We start from the raw sequence: 24916 nt of genomic DNA, 5'->3' as shown, positions 1-24916 counted from the left end.
TATAAATATTATGGTAGTGCATCTATCTTGTTCCTGGCAACCTATCTCCACTGTCACTGTCCTTAGTCAGGGCCATTCTATTTCCCATCTGAACAGTTACAATAAATCCCTGTTTTTTTCTGTCTCTAAGCTTTTGCTATCCATTCAAACATTCACCATATTGTATTGGTTTTCTTCATTCTCATGATAAAGAATCTTGTAATGACTCCTTCATGTTCATGAAGTAAATTACAAAATACTGTGATTTTACTTCATAGGAATTCTATGATCTAGCCCAAGGCTATCTTTAGAAATAATAAACATTTTTTTTCACATTGCTTCATATCTTAGTATATTTTTAAAATTAAAAAATTAATTCTATTATGGATATGTATTTCAGATATATGCATATGTACATATCATGTGGATATATATATGTATATCTTTCTAGTGAATGCTCTATTTTTGAAATTAAGATTTGGTGTCTGCGTGCACCCCAATGTTAATCGCAGCACTGTTTATAATAGCCAGGACATGGAAGCAACCTAGATGCCCATCAGCAGACGAATGGATAAGGAAGCTGTGGTACATATACACCATGCAATATTACTCAGCCATTAAAAAGAATTCATTTGAATCAGTTCTAATAAGATGGATGAAACTGGAACCCATTATACAGAGTGAAGTAAGCCAGAAGGATAAAGACCAATACAGTATACTAACGCATATATATGGAATTTAGAAAGATGGTAATGATAATCCTATATGCAAAACAGAAAAAGAGACACAGATGTACAGAACAGACTTTTAGACTCTGTGGGAGAAGGCGAGGGTGGGATGTTTCGGGAGAACAGCATCGAAACATGTATATTATCAAGGGTGAAACAGATCACCAGCCCAGATTGGATGCATGAGACAAGTGCTCGGGGCTGGTGCACTGGGAAGACTCAGAGGGATCGGGTGGAGAGGGAGGCGGGAGGGGGGATCAGGATGGGAAATACATGTAAATGCATGGCTGATTCATGTCAAGGTATGGCAAAAACCACTATAATATTGTAAAGTAATTAGCCACCAACTAATTAAAATAAATGGAAAAAAAAAGAAACAGAAAAAAAAAAAGGTTTGGTGTCTGAATCCCTTCACCTTTCTTTCTGCTGAAGAAGAGAACACATAACAAATAAGCAGTAAAACAGAAACCAGATCTGCTCTTTGTATGTACTAATAACCAGGTGAGGAACACGTCTGATAACTGACGGATTGGACAATAAAGCTTAGACATGAAAGCACTGGGATTTACTTTACTACACATCAAACTGAGCTTTGGAAGCCAGGTTGCCTTTCTGATGTTAGGAAGATTATATTGCATCTGGTGGGAGGCATGTTGGAGAAGCAAGACCTGGAGTCTTGTTCATTCGATGTGAGGCATCATGCTCCCAACGGTTAGGGCTGGTCCTCAGTAGCCACTTCTCCCACAAGTGACCATGGCTCTTCTGTGGAAACGTGCTATTTTAGAGAGAAAACAAGTGCATCCCAGGAGCTGTCCTTCCAGCACAGTGCTTAATTCTGTTCCTTGCAGAATTCTTCTGGAGTCATTAGGTGGTACCGAACAGTGCCTGGTCCCAAGGAATGCATCAGAACAGACTTTATCAACTTCAGGTTACCAAAGCCTACACTGAATTTTCAACTTTAATCCAGTTTTTCACCAATTTTACCTACAATTCTCTACATAATAATTAATTTAGAGGATGAGACCAAATAAATAAATAAAGTGCCTGTTCCTTGCTGAGTTAAAATAAGAAAATCATCTTCCCACTGTTTTATTTATTCCAATTTCAGCCAAAGAGATTGCCCTCAGATTGAGCTAACAGTTCTGTAGCAGCAGTTACATTTGGGGCCATGTTTCCCCAACATAGATGTGCCTAAAGTCGCATTTTATTGGAAGGTGAATTAACCCAATACTAAAACATTTGCGTTTTCCCTCTTCCAATGGATTTGAGTCAATAAAGCACAACAGAATTTATCTTAAGCAAAAGGGTATCCCCCAGATTCACATTGCTGTGACCAGAAAAGGAAAATAGCAGGGTTTTAGAGTTCTCAAGAGAAAAAGAGAATAGCTTAGCTATTCCTTGGTGGCTCAGAGGGTAAAGAATCTGCCTTCAATGCAGGAAATGCAGATTTGATCCCTGGGTCAGGAAGATCCCCTGGAGAAGGAAATGGCAACCCACTCCAGTATGCTTGCTTGGAGAATCCCATAGGCAGAGGAACCTGGAAGGCTACAATCCATGAGGTTGCAAAGAGTCAGACACGACTGAACAACTAACACTTAGAAAGTATCAAAGATTGGTTTTTAGTTTTTCAAGATTTCAGTCAGCCTGTGCATAAAGCAGAGACATTACTTTGCCAAAAACGTCCATCTAGTCAAAGCTATGGTTTTTCCAGTAGTCATGTATGGATGTGAGATTTGGACTATAAAGAAAACTGAGCACTGAAGAATTGATGCTTTTGAACTATGTTGGAGAAGACTCTTGAGAGTCCCTTGGACTGCAAGGAGATCCAACCAGTCTATCTTAAAGAAAATCAGTCCTGAATATTCATTGGAAGGATTGATGCTGAAGCTGAAACTCCAATACTTTGGCCACCTGATGTGAAGAGCTGACTCATTTGAAAAGACCCTGATGCTGGGAAGGATTGAAGGTGGGAGGAGAAGGGGACAACAGAGGATGAGATGGTTGGATGGCATCACCGACTCAATGGACATGAGTTTGAGCAAGCTCTGGGAGTTAGTGATGAACAGGGAGGCCTGGCGTGCTGCAGTCCATGGGGTTGCAAAGAGCTCAGAATGAGTGACTAAACTGTAACTGTAACTGTGTATTTATTGTAGAGTTCACCACCACTTACATTAAGTAAAATACATATATACATATATAACTATATATGTTATCTTCTAACCATTAATTGTGACTTCATATTTCTCTTATGATGGGATAAATTAACCATAGAACAAAATATCTGTGCTTTTTCTTCTCTTTAGTCAGTTCAGTCGCTCAGTCATGTCTGACTCTTTGTGACCCCATCGACAGCAGCACACTAGGCTTCCCTGTCCATTATCAACTCCCAGAGCTTGCTCAAACTCATGTCCATTGAGCCATCCAACCATCTCATCTCTGTCGTCCCCTTCTCCTCCTGCCCTCAATCTTTCCCAGTATCTCTCCCAGTCAGTTCTTTGCATCAGGTTGCCAAAGTATTGGAGTTTCAGCTTCAACATGAGTCCTTCCAAAGAATATTCAGGACTGATTTCCTTTAGGATGGACTGATTTGATCTCCTTGCAGTCCAAGGGACTCTTAAGAGTCTTCTCCAACACTGCAATTCAAAAGCATCAATTCTTCGGCACTCAGATTTCTTTATAGTTCAACTCTCACATCCATACATGACTACTGGAAAAACCATAGCTGTGACTAGATGGACCTTTGTCAGCAAAATAAAAGAAGACCTTTGTCTGCTTTTTAATATGTTGTCTAGGTTGGTCATAGCTTTTCTTCCAAAGAGCAATCGTTTTTTAATTTCCTGACTACAGTCACCATTTGCAGTGATTTTGGAGCCCCCTAAAATAGAGTCTCTCAGTTTCCATTATCTCCTATAGTAGGATGATGGGAGAGCAAGAATGACTGTTATGCTCCAAGACAATAAATCTAGAATGGGGTAAGTCTGAAGGAAGAGAGAGTTAACAGAATATTTGATGAGTCTGATATGGAAACACAGTTTAGACATTTCAGGACTTGTGGATAATCTGATGATACATATGGAAGAAACTATATGAAATATATAAAACAATTATCCACTTCAAGACCATGTTTTGCAGAAAAGAAACAGTGATCATAGTGTATTATATGGTTAGCTGGCATACTATTTACTTTGTCATAATAATGTAAAACTGGGGACTTCCCTGGTGGCCCAGTGGCTAAGACTGCATGTTCTCACTACAGGGGGCCCAGGTTTGATACCTAGTCAGGGAACTAGGTCCCACATTGTTGTTCTATCATCCAGTCGTCTGATTCTTTGTAACTCCATGAACTGCAGCATGCCAGGCCTCTTTGTCCCTCACCATCTCACAAACTTGCCCAATGGACAAGTTTGTGTCCATTGCATCAGGGAAGCCATCCAGCCATCTCATCCTCTGATACCCCCTTCTTCTTCTGCCCTCAATCTTTCCGAGCATCAGGGACTTTTCCAGTGAGTCAGCTGTTCATATCAAATGAGCAAACTACTGGAGTTTCAACTTCAGCATCAGTCCTTCCAACTAGCATTCAGGATGAATTTCCCTTAAGATTGACTGGTTTGATCTCCTTGCTGTCCAAGAGACTCTCAGGAGTCTTCTCCAGCACCACAGTTTGAAGGCATCAGTTCTTCGGCGCTCTGCCTTCTTTATAGTCCAGCTCTCACAGCTGATTGAGAACTCAATTATGTTCATGTGAAAGTGAACTAACAGAAGAATTAGCATTAGGTATCAGTTTTTGTGATTTTATCTGACTTGCTGAGACAAGATGAACTGAATTATTTTAATGCCTATCACACAGTATTTCAGTGTTTTTTATTTATATAGCTATCAAGCCTAATAACAAGGCTTATATAATATCAAGCCTAATAACAAAGTTTGTAGCCAAAAACTGAAATGCTTTGAATTCTTTTTTTAAAATGACATATAAGATGCATGGAATTATTTGAAAATATTTTAGATAAGCATCCAATGAGCCCTTCTGTTTTAATCTCTCTTTCAGGCCCTGCAGTTAACGTCACATGCAACATATTCATAAACAGCTTTGGTTCTATTGCTGAGACAACCATGGTAGGTAGGCCTGTTGACTTTATAATGAATTGCACACTAAAGTAATTTATAATCATGTTCATGTCATTTTTTTCTGCTAATTTTATGTAATGTAAAGCTAAAATTCATATAATGAGATTTTAAAAGATAAAATTGAATGTATAATTAAATTACAATCAAGGCAGGTAATATGTTTCATTTAGAGATGGTATATTAGAGAATAAAAGTAAGTGAAAACACAATTGATCTCTCCCATTTCAGTAACTATTAGATCTCACATTAAAACTAAAATTAAAAAAAAACACTAAAATTTTACCATAAGAATTATTCATTTGCAATGTTCTTTATTAAGCAGAAATAAGCATAGGAGTAACTAATGTCATGTTTAATTATTCTGTATGCTTAAGTGTGCTTATAATGTTATTTTAAATATTTTGATTATTTTTCCAAATAAATGTGGTATCTGCTTAAATATCATAAATATTTTGCAAATTGTGGTGTGTGCTTTAATTTAACTAAACTCACTGAACTGAGACTTCATTACTGCGTGATTGAGAACTTAATCAAGTTGTTAAAGCCCAACAAATTATCATTCCAAGCCCAACTTATTCTGCTTTGGATTTTATAACTTTCTCTAAAGATCATGTTGTATCTTTTCTTTGTCCTATATTTTCATTGTGCATTTTAGGGAAAATAAAAATGCAGAGATAGACTCATGAATCACTGAATATCTGTTAAGATTATCAGGGATATTTTTAAAAATTGAAACTATGTATTGTGCTTCTTAAATTACCTAGAGTTATACTTCATTCCTAAATTTAGCAAATATAATCCAAATTAATTTTCAGAGTTGCTTTTAGCTAAAATATGATATGAAGAACTTAGATTTATTAGCTAAAACCATTATTGAAAGAATTATTCTTATTTTACATGTATCAGAATAACTTCATAGCAAATTTTCTAAGGAAAAAAAAATCTAATATGTAAATTATTTTACGGGGAGCTGTGTGGAGTTGTGTGTGTGCACATGTGTGTATATATGTGTACATAGAAGATCTTTCTCAACAGGAAGAGATTTTATTCAGGCACCACTTTTTAAAATACTGTTTTGCTCATGTATACATTTAGTCATTTACCAGCATCTCTGTGGTTCTATTAAAACTCAATACAGTGTAATTACAATAAAAGTATCACTGGAATAGAACTGAACTCATTTTGGGGAAATTGCATAGAATTTTCTTCATTGGACTATGTAAGTTAACACTTAGGTATGTACATATGTGTAAACACAGAGAAAATTATATTATTTGCTTGTATAAGAATACTGTGGTTCTGGTGCAAGTTTGATGCAGAAGTCACTATAATCCCATTTCAGAAGTTGACCTATTATGGATTCTTGTTGAATATATGGCCCTGATTTATAATCCTGTATTTGTCCATACCCCATTCAAATCATATTCATAGATAAAGGAAACTCTACTGAATTTTTTTCTAACTAGACTTCCCAAATTATATTTCTAGCCCTGGCAACTTTCTCATTTTAATTGCTATTATACAACAGTGTGTCATCCTGAAAGCCTGGACATATGTTTATACTTTCTCTTTTGCAAGATCACTTCAGCGAAACAGTTTCAACAGCAATAGTTGGAAAGGTTTTTAGCCTGATTTGTTTTTGTGGGGTGGAGTAAGGGGTTTGGAAAAAAGAGAGAACATGGCCAGATTTCCTCATTAGAACCTCAAAAACTGTCATGTTCCTGAAGGTCTCTGCTTTTTGTGACATAATTCATCAGTCTACCACCAAGTGGTTATAACACAAACTTCATAGGATGACTGTACCTGCTAAACTTCTTACCCTTAATAATTTTAAACAGATTTCTTTGCAGAATACTACTATACCCAAAGCTTGAAAAGTATTACAGATACACCTTCTCAGGGACACTCAGTTTTATTTCCCTTCTCCAATGTAGAAAACCTGTCCATTCTTTCATCCTCTATCATAACGTATCACTTTCAAATCATTTTTAGCATCTATCATCTTCTTCTCCAGTTATGAGCAGCATCAGTGAATACTAATGAAACACCCTAGAGGTAAAATATTATAAAATTAACTAAGTCCACCCTAGTACCTTTCCTTTTAGTCTCCAAGACCCCTAAATATGTGACATTATTTTTATCCACATAATCAGATTCAGTTTTTTTTTTAATTAATGGTTTTAAATATAGTATCTGAAATATGGTGTCTGTCTATACAGTCATAGAGAGAAATTAGAACTTGTTATATCTTTTACTTTAAAATCTTAAAATATTTTGCTACACTTAATTACTTTGATGTATTATATGCATCATTTACAACATCACTGATTTGCAACTAAACTTTATTCCATTGTTTTACATGGCATAATATTAACTTATTTTTACAAAGTCGTTCATACATTTACTCAACATTCACATTTTTTATACAAATATACTTTTCTTTTGTTCTTACAATAAATAATTGAATTCAACTAAGACAATGTGTTACATTGAGAGGACGGAATTTCAAATGACCTATAATCGTTAACAGATATCTTTGCATCTGAGAATTCATATCTAAAATAAAGCTAAATAATTCTCCCAATCTTGTCTTTGCTTAACAAAGGCCTTAACCATGCTCAGTGTTTTCACCAACCAACTAGATAACGCTACCTCTACTGATCTAGTCTCTAACCTATTGTATCTCTCCCCATTTAAGAATAAACATTAGTCCATTTGAGGTAATGATTTGATTTTTGAGAAAATTTCTCTAGCTGATATTCTGCTTATTTAACCATTTTTTTGAAAATTAAGTTAATTCAAATCTTTAACTTATTTTGCATTTACTTCTTGCACCAACTTTGTTTTTCTTAATATTTATGTGCATTTCTTCCCAATAGCATGAGTTCAAACTTCTTTTAACTGTGAAACTCATCCTTTCCCGATGTTGATTAGTCTAAATAATACATTACCAGTCATTCTCACTTGAGTACAATTTTATTATTCTTGAGATAAAATCATTGAAACTTTTCTATGTATGTAGTGGAAATACTGAAGTTCCTTATTTCTCTTATGTTAGAGCCCTGGTGGCTCTATTAGTAAAGAATCCACCTGTAATACGGGAGACCTGGGTTCGATCCCTGGATTGTGAAGATCCCTAGAGAAGGAAAAGGCTACCCACTCCAGTGTTCTGGCTTGGAGAATTCCATGGACTGTATAGTCCATGGGGTCGCAGAGTCGGACACGACTGAGGAACTTTCACTTTTTCAGAGTCAGATGTCATTATGTGTAATGAGATTCTCTAAGGATTTGTTCAGCCTCTATTCTACCAAATTCATTTTCTTCTTTGGCAGGTAATGATTTAACAATTGTTGGAAACCACAGTTCTTAAAAAGATTAAATTAAAAATATAACTTGTTTGCTATCATGAGTCACCCTTCCGTTTTACAGCATGGCCTTGATGAGAGAGGTGCATTTATCCTGACTTTTAAATGGGGTGACAAGAGGAGCTCATAATTGTGTTTTTTTTCAGTTCCCCAAATAATAATTTATTCTGTATTTACAGTAATTGTTTTTATTGTTATGATGAGGTGAAGCTTAACATCTCTGCATTGAGTGCTTCTTGGTAAGCAGTAAGCATACTCCTGTAAACCTGTGGTGAGTTGTGCATAAGGATTATATGCCAGGATGACAGCGTTTGTAAGTTGGGCTTTAAAAAAAAATGCACAAGTTGGGCTTTAAAAAAAAATGCCTCATATATACCTCTGCAGCAGTTTGGGTGTGTATATAGCATAGTATTTCAAAGTAGATGTATTGGCATAACCTCCTGCCTTCAGCAAACAGATGGCTCTCCATCTTGCCACACATATGTTGGAGAGAGAATTGCTCTGCTGTATGCCTTAAGTCAATATTTACTCAGTGAACTGTGGCTTTTCACCAGAGCCCACAGAATAAATTAATTTTACAAAATAAAAACAAAAAAGGTTAGATGTTTGGTATAATGCTTTTTCAGATGCCTGTCTACGGAGATGTATGGTGGGATGGGTTGAGAGTGTCTGAGGGTCTACTGTGATCTCACAGAATGGTCGGACTGGACGCTTTTTCTATTTTCCACACAAATTATAGGTTCACATTTTAGTTGCAATAGTAATCATGCAGATGTAGGTGTTACTTCAAATCACTGGATCATTAGATTCCCCAGAGAAATCTAAGCTAATATGGCATAAAAAATTGATAGTGTCATTTACATGTTCTTAATGGAATCTTTAAAACTCCTACACTGTCTTTTTTTCTAAGTATATTTTTATCAAATAAAGCTATGCACTTTTTGCAGAGCTATTAATAATAACATAATGCTCATGCAACTGTCACCATCTTAAGAAACTAAACATTACAAATACAAATTGAAATTGACTATGAACTCTTGCCCAAAGCACATTTCTCTACCTTCCCAAGGAAAGCTTTGTTCCTGAATTTAATATTAAAATTCATTCTGCATGACTGAAAATGTCAATAGGATTGTCATACTGTAATACTCACATATAACTTGATTTTTTTGGTTCAAATGTATATTTTTTGAGACAAGCCTTGTTTTTAGGCTTATCTTTCACTTTCATTTGAGCAAATATTCCATAATGTAGTTATCTGTTCTACATTTGTTGGACTTTTTGATTGTTTGTAATGTTTTGCTTCTATAAAAAACTGTGCCTTGAAAATTATTGCACGTTATCTTTCAATATACATACGTAGACTATTCTGTAGGGTGTGTGTGAGTGGTGTGTGTGAGTGTGTGTGCACTCAGTCACTCGGTCGTGTCTGACTCTTTGTGACCCCTTGGACTGTAGCCTGCCAGGCTCCTCTGTCCACGGGATTTCCCAGGCGAGAATACTGGAGTGGGTTGCCATTTCCTTCTTCAGGGGATCTTCCCCACCCAGGGATTGAACCTGTGTCTCCTGCATTGGCAGGCAGATTCTTTACCACTGAGCCACCTGGAAAGCCCTCTTCTACACGGTATATACCCGGAATTGGAATAATTTGACCCAAGTTGATATTCTCAGGCATAAAATCACTTGGTTCAGACACTGCTTTCCAAATTGGTCAGTCTGAAATACCTACTAGCAGATTTATGAGATTTCCTCTTTTATGTTTCCCACAGCTAGTATTTAGCCACTTGGAATTTACTTGTTTCTTATCATATACTTCCTTGATTAAGAGTGAGATTATGCATTTTTCATGAGTGTTTTGGAGTCACTTTGGTGTTCTTTGTGCAAAATGCCTCTATGCATTGTTTCCCAATTTATATTGGTTTGCTTTTATTGTATACACACAAATGTAACCTCCAGCCCACCCACACACGTACATGCATTATTCCAAAGGTGAATGAATACTTTGTCAGTTGCATGTATACAAATACCAATTCTGCTCTTTTCAATGTGTTTATGAGTCTTTGGATGTATAAATAATTTAAATTTTTGTTTACAAAATGTAACCTTGTTTTACTTACTGGCTTGTGTTTCTTTATCTTAACAAATTCTTCTCTCACCTAAGTTCACAAAGATATCTTCTTATCTTTTCTCCTAAAAATGCTTTGCTTTTCCTATCTAGGTTTGAATTCACCTGGAATTTTGTGCAGTTCTATGTGTGTGTATGATGTGCAGGAAGCATTAATTTTCATTTACTTCACAACTGAGTAATTCTTTCCAATAATCCATAACTATACATCTGTCATATATGTTCCTAAGTTGAATGAGTCTGTTTCAAAGTTCTCAGTTCTGTGCCAATGATCAATGTGTCTATGCTTATCAATGTCATATTGTTTTTATTTTATACAGTGTTAAATTAGACTCGATATTTAATACCTCCCAAACACACCTTTTATTTGCACATCTTCCCTTCCAATTTTTATGCTTTAAATCTCGCATTCTTTTTCTCTCCTTCTCCTTTTCCTACTCATCTTATCTCCATTTTTCCTCTTATCTTACTGTACTAATTCACAATTTACGTATGATGCTTAAAAAAATGGATGAAGATTAGCTACCTTGTCTTTTTTTTGATACCAGTTAGTTAGCATACAATAGTTCACAATGAAGAATAGTATTAATTTTAGGTTTCTCCTAAATGATCTTTATCACACTGAGGAAGTTTTTTCCCATTAATTGAATGCTGAGCTTTTCTTCTTTAACTGTGAAGAGGCACTGAATTTTCTTCAGTAGTATCTCAACATTCATTTTTAAATGATTGCCTTCTCTTTTTTATTCTGTTAATATTATGGACTATATACAAATAAACTAATTGATTTTCAAAGAGTAAATCATCTTGTACTCCTTGGTTAAATCCTATTTGATCACGATTATCCTTTTGTAGTTTACTTGATTTAATTTTCTAATATCCGGTTTAAGATATTGAACTATGAATTTCTTTTTTCTACAGTGCCAAGAGCACAGTGTGGCAAAAATATTATGCTATGTTTCAGACAATTAGGAAGTATTCCTTCTTCTACTCTGTGAAATAGTTTGTGTAAAACCAGTGTTATTTCTTCTAGAAGTATTTGGTAAAATTTAACAATAATGCTTTCTGGGTTAGTCATTTTATTTGTTGAAAGATTTTAAATGACAGATTTCATTCTTTGAACAAATATTGGACTATTTAGTTTTTCTATTGTATTGACAACTAGCCAATCTGATCACACAGATCACAGCCTTGTCTAACTCAGTGAAATTAAGCCATACCGTGTGGGGCCACCCAAGATGGACAGGTCATGGTGGAAAGGTCTGACTGAATGTGGTCCACTGCAGAAGGGAATGGCAAACCACTTCAGTATTCTTGGCTCAAGAACCCCATGAACAGTATGAAAAGGCAAAAAGATAGGACATTGAAAGATGAATTCCCCAGGTCAGTATGTGCTCAATATGCTACTGGAGATCAGTGGAGAAATAACTCCAGAAAGAATGAAGGGATGGAGCCAAAGCAAAAACATCACCCAGTTGTGGGTGGGACTGGTGATAGAAGCAAGACTCGATGTTATAAACAGCAATATTGCATAGGAACCTGGATTGTTAGGTCCATGAACCAAGGCAAATTGGAAGTGGTAAACCGGAGATGGCAAGAGTGAACATTGACATTCTAGGAATCAGTGAACTAAGATGGACTGGAATGGGTGAATTTAACTCAGATGACCATTATATCTACTAGTGTGGGCAGGAATCCCTTAGAAGAAATGGAGTAGCTATCATGGTCAACAAAAGAGTCTAAAATGCAGTACTTGGATGCAATCTCAAAAATGACAGAATGATCTCTGTTCATTTTCAAGGCAAATCATTCAATATCACGATAATCCAAGCCTATTCCCCAACCAGTAACGCTGAAAAAGCTGAAGTTGAACAGTTCTATGAATACCTACAAGACCTTTTAGAACTAACACCCAAAAAAGATGTCCTTTTCATTATAGGGGACTAGAACACAAAAGTAGGAAGTCAAGAAACACCTGGAGTAACAGGCAAATTTTGCCTTGGAGTACAGAATGAAGCAGGGCAAAGGCTAACAGGATTCTGCCAAGAGAACACACTGGTCATAGAAAACACCCTCTTCCAACAACACAGGGGAAGATTCTACACATGGATGTCACCAGATGGTAAACACCTAAATCAGATTTGTTATATCCTTTGCATCCAAAGATAGAGATGCTCTATACAGTCAGCAAAAACAAGACTGGGAGTGGACTGTGGCTCAGATCATGAACTCCTTATTGCCAAATTCAGACATAAATAGAAGAAAGTAGGGAAAACCGCTAGACCATTCAGGTATGACCTAAATCAAATTCCTTATGACTATTACAGGGGAAGTGAGAAATAGATTTAAGGGACTAGATCTGATAGACAGAGTGCCTGATGAACTATGGACAGAGGTTCCTGACATTGTACAGGAGACAGGGATCAAGACCATCCCCATGGAAAGGAAATGCAAAAAGGCAAAATGGTTATCTGAGGAGGCCTTACAAATAGCTGTGAAAAGAAGAGAAGCGAAAAGCAAAGGAGAAAAGGAAAGATATACCCATTTGAATGCAGAGTTCCAAAGAATAGCAAGGAGAGACAAGAAAGTCTTTCTTAGCAATCAATGCAAAGAAATAGAGGAAAACAATAGAATGTGAAAGACTAGAGCTCTCTTCAAGAAAATTAGAGATAATAAGGGAACATTTCATGCAAAGATGGGCTCAATAAAGGACAGAAATGGTATGGACCTAACAGAAGCAGAAGATATTAAGAAGAGGTGGCAAGGATACACGGAAGAACTGTACAAAAAAGATCTTCATGACCCAGATAATCATGAAGGTATGGTCACTCACACTAACTTAGAGCCAGACATCCCGAAATATGAAGTCAGGTGGGCCTTAGGAAGCATCACTATGAACAAAGCTAGTGGAGGCGATGGGATTCCAGTTGAGTTATTTCAAATTCTAAAAGATGATGCTGTGAAAGTGCTGCACTCAATATGCCAGCAAATTTGGAAAGTTCAGCAGTGGCCACAGGACTGGAAAAGGCCAATTTTCATTCCAATCCCAAAGAAAGGCAATGCCAAAGAATGCTCAAACTACCGCACAATTGCACTCATCTCACACACTAGCAATATAATGCTCAAAATTCTCCAAGCCAGGCTTTAGCAATACGTGAACCATGAACTTCCAGATGTTCAAGCTGGTTTTAGAAAAGTCAGAGGAACCAGAGATCAAACTGCCAACATCCATTTGATCATCAAAAAAGCAAGAGAGTCCCAGAATAACATCTATTTCTGCTTTATTGACTATGCGAAAGCCTTTGACTGTGTGAGTCACAATAAACTGTGGAAAATCTTAAAGAGATGGGAATAACAGACCACCTGACCTGCCTCTTGAGAAACCTGTATGCAGGTCAGGAAACAACAGTTAGAACTGGATATGGCATAACAGACTAGTTCCAAATGGGGAAAGAAGTATGTCAAGGTTGTATATTTTCACCCTGCTTATTTAACTTATATGCAGAGTACATCATGAGAAACGCTGGGCTGGAAGAAGCACAAGCTGGAATCAAGATTGCCGGGAGATATATCAATAACCTCAGATATGCAGATGACACCACCCTTATGGCAGAAAGTGAAAAAGAACTAAAGAGCCTCTTGATGAAGTGAAAGAGGAGGGTGAAAAAGTTGGCTTAAAGTTCACCATTCAGAAAACTAAGATCATGGCATACAGTCCCATCACTGGATGGGGAAACAGTGGAAATAGTGGCTGACTTTATTATTTTGGGCTCCAAAAATCACTGCAGATGGTGATTGCAGTCTTGAAATTAGAAGACGCTTACTCCTTGGAAGGGAAGTTATGACCAACCTAGACAGCGTATTAAAAAGCATAGACATTATTTTGTCAGCAAAGGTCTATCTAGTCTAGGCTATGGTTTTTCTAGCAGTCATGTATGGATGTGAAAGTTGGACTATAAAGAAAGCTGAGAACCTAAGAATTGATGCTTTTGAACTGTAGTGTTGGAGAAGACTCTTGAGAGTCCCTTGGACAGCCAGGTATCCAACCAGTCCATCCTAAAGGAAATCAGTCCTGAATATTCATTGGAAGGACTGATGCTGAAGCTGAAACTCCAATACTTTGGCCACCTCATGTGAAGAGCTGACTCATTTGAAAAGACCTTGATGCAGGGAAAGATTGAGGGCAGGAGGAAAAGAGGACAACAGAAGATGATATGGTTGGATGGCATCACCTACTCGACGGACATGGGTTTTGATGGACTCCGGAGTTGGTGGTAGACTGGGAGGCCTGGCGTGCTGCAGTTCACAGGGTCATAAAGAATTGGACATGACTGAGCAACTGAACTGAATTTAAGGTCTTTTCACTGCTTTCTGAATCTATGATTAATGTTAATCTTCTAAGAATAATACTACTCAAATTTTATTCCTCCATTTGTTCCTTCTGTGAAACCTCATTCTCTCCATCAGTCTCTCTTTTTATTTCTGTGCTGCATATTTCCTGTCTTTAAAAATTATCATTAGTAAATACATTACAAGGAATTCATGAGTTCCAAATAAGGTGTAATTTCATATCAATCCATTTTAGATTCCTTCAGTACAAATAACTCAACCACTTACTCAAAGAATATTTATTCACACACTACAATGATGATTGCTTAAATGCTACTTTGTCTCTGTTAGAAAGTTATTTAACTCCTTCTTCTGATTATCAAATTGACTTCATTGACATCCTATATTTTATCCAATTTACTTATAAGTTTTATTCATCTTTTCCTTTTTAATATTTTGTTTAAATCTATGGGCATTAAAATTTTTGTTGTTGATTATAGGCTACATGGAGCACAGTCCACTCTGACAAATTAATCATCATATCATTAATAACTAGATTAATCTTAGCACAAAGTAGCTCTTAAATATATTTTGTTGATTATATATATGTACACATATAAATGGATATATATTTGTGTGTGTGTGTGTTAGTCATTCCATCGTGTTTGTCTCTTTGCGATCCCATGAACTGTGCCCTTCAGGTTCCTCTGTCAGTGGGGTTTTACAGGCAAGAATACTGAAATAGATAGCATTCCCTTCTCCAGGGGATCTTCCTGACCAGGGATCGAATCCAGGTCTCCCACTTTGCAGGCTGATTCTTTACCATCTGACCCACCAGTGAAGCCCCATATATTTATGTGTGTGTGTATAGCTTGTATATACATATATAGGCTAACCAGAAGTATTGTTTCTAAAAAGAGAACTTTGCTATTGTGTACTTAACACAAGTGGATAATTTTTTTTTTTTTTTTTTTTACTGTTTTTCAGTATGATCTGTTTTTACAGTCTGAGTCCTGGTCACCATTGTAAATTGGTGCTAAAGTTTCTAAAACAGGAGCTAAGTAACTATTGTACACAATGCTGGCTCTTACTGCCCAAATGAACTTGACTTTTTAATTCACATGTTCCCATGGAATTTTATAATCTTTCCTCAAAATGGATGTTTTTAGCTGTATTGATAGATAAATTCAGTAAGAATGCTAAAATACAGTGTGAGAAGTTCTCTATGATAAGAAATAAAAGCTACCATATAGTGCTTATGGTAATTGAAGAGTAATGTTTCAAAATAAAAAATATCAGGATGCAAACTAGGTTTCACAGTAATGTTTTCTTTGATACTAGGAATGAAGTGTGTATAATTTGAAAAGTCCATTTTTTCCTGTTTTTTTGTAACCTTTCCCCAAATGAGTCAAGGGTCCTCTAATTTTTTTGCCAAACAATTCAGTTATTGTAAAAGGAGTTATTTAATGAGTGCCAGAATAGTATTCAGTGACTAGTTCTGTCTAATTAAATCTCAAAGTTAATAATGTGAATATAACATATAATTAGATAAATGCTATTTCACTTACTTTAAGAATAACCTGAAAGCATCCTGCTATCTTTTTCACAATGTATCTATTAATATCTTATCTTCACTGCCTTATTTTTCTTACTTTGAGAAATGGGTAAAGCCTCAACAGATACAGCAGAGGCATTGGTCTGAAAGATTTTTAATTTCAAGCATGAGTAACCAGTGACTGGCAGCATGAATGTGTTCTGAACTCTCATTTATAAGCATGAATCAGAAACAGGTCATATTTATGGGAGAGGTTGCAGAAAGATAGGTATCATGAAGGTTACACATCCTGGTGACCCCATAGAAAGAGGAATAAATCTCTGCCTAGTGTAGTCATCTACAAACCATCCTTATAATTACTGTATCCCCAAAAAAGACAGTCTACATATCCTATTCACCCAGGTAAATTTTTCTTATAAAGAATATCAAAAAGAATACAATTGTCCAGGTGTGCCACAATATTGTTAAAACAAACACAAAGTTTGAAAGCATATTTTCAATTCTGTGGGGGGAAGTGCCAAAGAGAAACTAATGCAAAAAAACAGAAATAAAACTATTCAGAGCAGGGAGTTGTTGGCACATAATTCTGTAATTTATCTCCTTCCTTTGAACATGGGTTCTTATGTTAATAGTTTCCTTTTACTCTGGCAGAGTAGATTGAAAGATTAATTGTATTTTGTTTTGAAACATTTGGGTTGGGAAAAATGAAGACAACTATAGGGGTAAATGTAGTATCAAAGACACATGCCACTTAATTTAACTCTGCTCTCTCTGCCTTACTGTAGATGAATATGCAATAGAAAGTGACTATTACTTGCACGTAGTCCTCCCTAGTGGAGGACATTCTATAAAATGAATGTCTATAATTCTATAGAATTTACTGTCACAAGATCAATTAAGCACTTTTGTTGGCCGCCTAAGAAGACACAGAAATGATCCGAGTCCAAGAATGGTTCACAACAGTGGTGTTCTTCTTCATGGCATTTATATTAAGAGATTTAATGAACAAAATTGATCTTACAACATATATCAACACTAAGAAGATAAAATGCAGATGTTAACAAATCAGTCCTGGGTAGCCATCATCTGCCCAACCCATTCAGTTTTTCTGTAGATGATAATAAAGTCTTGTTTTTCACCTTAGGGTAGGGAAGACATTTGTGAGTGCTTGTTTCCTAAGTCTTCCAGCCCAACTAGGACTCTTCTTTCCATTCTTTTTTTCCCCTTGGAATTAGTGAAGAATCCGCTCCCTCCCCCCAACTTTAGCCTACTGAGCTCTTATCTCCTTCTCTATCCACTGCACTTGCCTCCCTCCCTTTAATGGTGTTAGGCAGTGACATTGTTTCACTTCCAGACTTCCTCTTCAATTTGACTTTGAAGCTACTATATTTGACCATTCACACTCCTTCCCTGTGTAGGCTTGTTACACACCAGGGCTCTGGTCCCTTCACTCATCTAAGATTTTGGCAGCTGCCCTCTGTCTCCAGGTCAGCCTTAGTTCTAAGTGGGTGCAGCATCCAACACCTCCATCCCTCAGACCTCATCTTCTGTAAGCATCTTTCTCACTTCCATCACCCACCTCTATGGATACTCAGGACTTGGTCAAAAATGAAATCTACTTGAAAGTTTGAACAGATTCAGACATCTCAACCTTTGATGTTAATTTCAAATCTCTTTTTGCCTCCTTTCAACATCAACTTGCATAAAAACAAAGCATATTCTAGTTATTTTAGGTTGAAATGGATACAGTGCAAAGATGGAAATTCTTGTAAAAGTGTTGGAAGTATTGGTAGAGGCAGCTCCAGATTGATCATCACTCAGATCATCACTAGATCACTAGATTACTTGATCATCACTAGATCACCAGAATTGGCAGTCTCATGGTTACTTAATGAATGGGCAAAACATCTTACACAGTGTGGTTTGTGTTGCTGCCATAATTCAAAAGGACCCAGGCAGGTCATACCACAACTCTACTCCGGTAAAAATTAATTAAAAAAAAAAAGGCCCAGGCACATTGTAAAGCAATTATACTCCAGTAAAAATTAATTTAAAAAGCAGCACAATCAATCAGTATTGCTTCTCATTCTTCATGGGAAGGAAACAACTTGTAAAAGACAACTTTTTTATTTAATTTTTAAAAAAATTAAATTTTACTGGGATATATTTGGTTTACAATGTTATGTTAGTTTCTACTGAACAGCAAAGTGAACCAGCTACGCATATACATATATGCTTTCTTTTTTGGTTTTCTTTCCCATTTAGGTCATCATAGAGTGTTGAGTAGAGTTCCCTGAGCTATGCAGTAGGTTCTCATTAGTGATCTGTTGTATACATGCTGCTGCTGCTGCTAAGTTCCTTCAGTCGTGTCCGACTCTATGTGACCCCATAGACGGCAGCCCACTAGGCTCCCCCGCCCCTGGGATTCTCAAGGCAAGAACACTGGAGGTTGTATACATAGTATCAATTATATATATATATATATATATGTCAGTCAATCTCCCAGTCAGCCCCACCATCTCTCCCTGCTTGGTGTTCTTGAATTTGTTCTCTTCCTCTGTGTCTCTATTTCTGTTTTGCAATTAAGATCATGTATACCATTTTTTTTAGAGTCCACATATATGTGTTAATAGATGATATTTGTTTTTCTCTTACTTCACTTACTAAGTGAAGTGACTTACTTCACTCATGACAGTCTAGGTTAATTCACATCTCTACAAATGACCCAGTATTGTTCCTTTTTATGGCTGAATAATATTACATGTCCTTCATTTTTAGAGTTATCCAGTCATACTCTAATCCCTCTATGCCCTAAAACATTGCTGAAGTCTCCTGGGGCCTATCTTCCATTCTCTGGCTCTTCCCAAGGCATCTGCTCTTTTCTACTCACCTATTCTATCAGCATGGTATCTTCAATATAGCAGACCAGTAGGGTGTCTTGTGAAGCTGGATGATCAATGTTCTCATAGACTTAGTTATGGCACAAGGCTGCAGGATTGGATCGATTCTGTTTTTGCAAAGCAGCAAAGCTACCTCTACTGGATGCAAGTTGATGGTTCTGATGTTCTCTGCTTTAGGATGTAGAAAGAGTATATCATCAATTCATCAATCATAAAGCAGGTGCCAGTGAATGTAAAATAATTTGCTCTGATAAAGAAATTAAATATAGAACAACAGCTATCATGGAAGTAATAGCTGAATGAAAGTAAGATTGTATGTTGTCATTTATCAAGATTCAAGTCTCTTCTCCATAGTCTGAAAGGAAAGTTAGATGGAGATGTGAAGGGTATCACTGCTGCACCATGATACAGACTTTTGAAGGAGTCACTCATTTCTTTGGCTCCCTCAGGAATTCCATGCTGCTCTTCCTTAGCTATACTGAGAAGAAAACAGCTTCAGAAGATTCCATGTGCATCTTCCCATCTTAATAATTCTTACTTCATAGGTCAAAGAGATTATGTCAGGATTCTGCAGTTGGTGGGGTTTTATATACATAAACTCTATAGTCATTCGTTTAGAAAAAAAAAACATAAAACAAAACAAATTCACAGAATCATTGAAACCATTGTGAGATAAGCTCTCATCAAAATTTAATGACTATCTGAGTCTCCCATAACTTGCTACTCTGACCAGTTTACATAGTAGTATTTTGTATGTCCAGGCACTGGAATTAGCTAAGATCTGTGGTCCAACATTTTCAGAAGCATTGATCCTTGTAGTTCCTGTTTCTCAGCATATATTCATAATATATTGCTTCTGAGTTCTGTAGAAGAAACACAGCATGCATTTGTGATGTACTAAAGGTCCTTCTCCAAGGGAGCTTGACTCTGAATTCACTCACGTCTTCTAATTAAATGACGTTTGTGTGTCTGAATAACTTGAATAAATTCTCTATTTTTCAGCCTTCAAGTTCTTTTGATTATTCATGGCAAGTTGGATATCCCTTAATGAGTTACCCATATAGCTCAAGCTTATTGTCCCTGTGATCAACCATCTACCATCAAAGACCACTGTGATTCACCTGTTCTGAATAGGAACTCCAACTCTGCTCCAGTTATGGGAACTAAGTCTGCTTTGTCTCTGGGGTTAAGTATAATAAGTAACGCTAAGTGATACCTGTCACCCTGGCAACTATCTCACCACTAAACTCTAGGAGCCTTTTCAGTGGCCATATCTTATGATGGCAATAACTTTCAGAGCACACCCATCCCAGTGCTTTTTAAAAAGATCCCGTTCTGAAGCTGAAGCTCAAATACTTAGGCCACCTGATGTGAAGAACTGACTCATTAGAAAAGATCCTGATGCTGGGAAAGATTAAAGGCAGGAGGAGAAGGGGACAACAAAGGATGAGATGGTTAGATGGCATCACCAACTTGATGGACATGAGTTTGAGCAAGTTCCAGGAGTTGGTGATGGACAGGGAAGCCTGGCGTGCTGCAGTCCTTGGAGTCTCAAAGAGCTGGACATGACTGAGCGACTGAACTAAACTGAACTGAACTGTTCTGAGGGAGGTGGGAGAGAGATTCAACATTGAGAGGACATATGTATACAAATGGCTGATTTATGCTGACTTCTATTTGGCAGAAACCAACACACACACACACGCAAAATAAACTTTCTAAAATGTGGGGAAAACACCCTGTTCTGTCATTCATCAGTGTATTTTCCAAGAGTACAGAGCTGGCTACATCCCAATTCTTAAGTATTTCGAGATCTTTGATGATTGACTAACAAATGTATAGCATACCAGCCTCATTCTGCACATGTCCCTGGTGGTTGTAGCTTTTAGTTAACCAACTCAGCAAGCAATTGGAACCACTCCTAACTCCCTGAGCTCTAACACACTAAATCCGGAATCTCAGTAAGTGCACCCAAATCAATAAATTTAACCAGTTCTAAAATTTCATTTCACACGCCATGGTCTAGTACTCTCAGAATCCATTCCATGTATAAATATTTATGCACATATAAATTAGGAGCATCTAGCAGTGCCTTGGGGTGTAAAACTTCTCCTGGAATTTGTTGTAACTGACTTGCTGACTGCTTTCTGAGATCTAATCTTAATTATAAGGTCAAGTGGGGAGTGTTGGATGGTAGAGATAGAGTCCAATGAGAACAGGCATACCCCTCATGACTCTGGCCAGGAGAAGTTTTTGCAAGCACAGGAGCAGTAGAGTTTTGTCGCTCAGCACACTTGGAGGTTTCTAAATCCTCCCAACCCATTCAAATGCTTGAAGCTTCACACCTTCTCAGTCAAGGCCCTAACATTAACATATGTCAGTCTGCAAAGAAGTGAATTGTATGTTCTTTCTGGTTTAGTATCCCACAGGTTCATCCTTTGCATCTATTTTTTAGTCATACAACCCTCACTCATGAAGCTATAGAAGATAAGACACTGTTTTACTTGCCAGGTTTATTCACAGTAAATGTTTACCTCAGCAAAAACAGACAAATAATTGAAATCACCCAGGATTTGAGATGGGCAGATCCCCAATGTAATGCACACAGTAACAGATAAACTTCACTGTAGCATTACTGGGAATAAGCCTGGAAGACACCACTTACCTAAGTAATCCAGCTTAACATTACAAACGATGAGGTGTGGCAACATTGACTGTCCCTGATGGCATGCACTTGGAAGAAAACAATTTTCTTTCAGTGGATATTCTTGTTCCAAATGAACAATATCAACCCAATTGTGAGACGGTATCAGACAAACTAAAATTGAGGGACATTCTGTAAAACCACTCCCCAGTATTCTTCACAAGTGCCAAGGATATGAAAGCCAAGAAAAGACTGAGGGCCTCTCACAGACTGGAGCTTGTGGATAGCTGAATGCATTGCGGGATCTTGCACTGGATCCTAGGCCAGGGAAAAGAAAGACATTAGAGGGGAAAATTCTTGAAATTTAAAAGAAAGTTTGATAGTATGGTATCAAGGGGCTTCCCAGGTGGCACTTGTGGCCCCAGCCTCTCAGTGCAGGAGCCATAAGAGACGCAGGTTGGATCCCTGAGTTGGGAAGATCCCCTGGAGGAAGCCATGGCAACCCACTCTAGTGTTCTTGCCTGGAGGATCCCATGGACAGAGGAGCCTGGCCGGCTACAGTCCATAGGGTCGCAAAAAAGTTGGACACTGCTGAAGTGATTTAGCACGGCACAGCACAGTATGGTGTCAGTGTTAATTTTCTGGTTTCAAACACTATACTACTGTCAGAAGATAATAGCATTAGGGGAAGGTGGATCACAAGTGTACAGGTAACTCTCTAATATTTATGTAAATCAGCAAGTCTAAAATCAGAATGAATTTATTTCTGGATTTATTTACTTTATTTCTGGATTTCCTAAGGAAATGTTTTTATTCTACAACGTGTATGCAAGTTTGTACAATCCAACAGGTTGTTCTTTCTTGCTGCTGTGAAATGAGAAAAATGCAGGCAAACAGAAGAGGCAGCAGCGTGGACCTCTAGGCATCTGCCATCTCTCCTCTGTGCCGTTGTTCTTTCCCATCAGCTCTGTTCCTTCGAATGGGGATTGGGTTTCATAAGGACTTGCTGTCTTAATAAGAGGATGTATTCACAGAATTCTCCTCTAGGAATTCATGACCTTCTGGGAAAGCTGATCAAATGGCTCTAAGAACTGTCATTTGTCTGCTATGATCATGGTGACTTTACAACTTGCAAACGGCTTACATTTCAAGTCCAAATTCCTGCCTAACTTTTTTTTTTTTTACTCTTGAAACAGAGAGGAAAAGTCAAACATTTCAAATACAAGAGGGGTATTTTACCTTCTTAAATTTCTGCAAAAGTTTAAGCAGAATCTTGCCCTGTAAAAAGCCCAGTGGCTATTAGATTCAAAAGGCAATATATTTTGTAATCCTCTTTCTTTTCTGGGGTTTTGATTTCTTATTGCTTACTAGGGCTAAATTGTTTGCCCTTGACAATTTTTAGTACTACAGTATTGAGGATTATGTTATAAAACTTAATCCATTCTGATTACGTCAACAGTCGAAACAAGCTTCACAGCTCTTACTTTTCAAATCATATTTCTCAATATATTGCATATATATTAAAAACACTGAATGATTTGTCTTAACCTCAAATTATTTAGATATGCTGCTGGTCAATATGAATGCAGATATTGAGCCATTGACTCAATTTTGACTTCTCAGCTTCCTAATAAAATTGTTTCTTAAAATTTTAAAATATTTTCTTCCTATTTTTCCTTTAAAAACAATGCAACAGTTCATTAGTTGCATTTTCTGTCTCCCACATACTGAAATGACAGCATTACCAAACATTCTGCTGCTACAAAATAAAGGGTTTTTTTTCATCATTTAATAACAATTTCCTCCTCATACTTTCAGCCCTTGCATAAGTCTCCAAAACCCTTGAAACTTCTGCCTGCTACCTGGTTTCAAAGTCAATTGCATGTGTTTTATAGTTTTCTCACTGGAGGACCCATTGCTAGTTACCCAACTGAAGAAGATCAAATCACTCAGTCCTAAAGGAAATCAATACTGAATATTCGCTGGAAGGACTGATGCTGATGCTGAAGCTCCAGTACTTTGGCTAACTAATGCGAGGATTCAACTCAATGAAAAAGACCCTCATGCTGGGAAATATTGAGGGCATGGGGAGAAGGGGACGACAGAGGATGAGATGGTTGGATGGCATCACCGACTCAGTGGACGTGAATTTGAGCAAACTCTGGGAGATAATGGAGGATAGAGGAGCATGGTATGCTGCAGTTCATGGGGTTGCAAAAAGTTGGACATGACTTAGCAACTGAACAACAACAAACTCCATTTCATGTACTGCTGCATGGCAAACTCTCCCAAAAGTTGGTGGCTTACAAAAACAATAATTTCATAATTTTGTAGGTCAGAGTTTGGGGCAGTTATTCTGGGCCTTTTTCATATGATTTCGACAGTAGTCACAGTGGGATGGTGCTGGTGGGTGGACCAGCAGAGAAAGTAATCAGCCACCACAGAAGAGAGCCGCCATCCTGGCTTTGAGCTGGCATTGTCTGTAGTAAGCCGTAGATTAAGACTCATGCAGTGAGGGCTGAAGGCCTGTATGAAATCGAGGGAGATCTCAGCATTTGTTCTTGTCCTATAAAATGGCATCAGTGAAGACAGTTTATTCCATGCATACTCACCAGTAAAAATAATTTTCCTGTTATGAAAGCATTCAAGATTCAGTAGCAAGCTAATTCAAAGGGAAAATAATACACCAGGAGATTAAAAAATGAGCCCGGAAAAAACTAGATGTGGAAATGAAATAATCATAGATAAGTATTCCTAGAAGTTTTCACATCCAAATTGTGCTAAACCCACTCCAGAATTTGCATTTAATAAAGAATGTGTGTCTGCGAGCTTACAAATTCAAATAGAAGAGCCAACCTACAACTTGCCAAATATTTTGTCAAAGTGAAAACACATGGAAACTTGGCAATTTATATTTTGCCTGTGATGTTACTCTACACCTGAATACTTTTAAATATATAAGCGTCATCCTAAATATCAGTATATATAGAAATATTGAAATATTTAATGTTTTTTGTCCAAGAAGCAAAATACCTAGTGATTGACTACATTTTCTTTCTGATTTTTGTGGGTTGCATATGTGTTATAATATTTAGGTAATATTGCCTTAATAGTAACTTGTGGATTTTTTTTAAGGAATTATTTCATTTGATACAGAAGAAGCAAA

General features: G+C 37.1%; 1 protein-coding gene across 2 annotated transcripts in view; it reads left to right on the top strand.

Annotated features, from left to right (window-relative positions):
* GLRA3 (glycine receptor alpha 3) overlaps positions 1-24916 on the top strand; it is a 177353-nt gene that overhangs the window by 42328 nt on the left and 110109 nt on the right. For both annotated transcript variants that reach the window (XM_065908200.1, XM_065908201.1), the window contains exon 3: positions 4756-4823. In XM_065908200.1, coding sequence (XP_065764272.1) covers positions 4756-4823 — 68 coding nt within the window. The remainder of the gene's footprint in view (positions 1-4755; positions 4824-24916) is intronic.

The sequence above is a fragment of the Muntiacus reevesi genome, chromosome 17 (assembly GCF_963930625.1).
Source record: "Muntiacus reevesi chromosome 17, mMunRee1.1, whole genome shotgun sequence".
Classification (NCBI taxonomy): Eukaryota; Metazoa; Chordata; class Mammalia; order Artiodactyla; family Cervidae; genus Muntiacus; species Muntiacus reevesi.
Note: the sequence above shows the minus strand (reverse complement) of the source record. Positions and strands in the feature narration are given on the sequence as shown.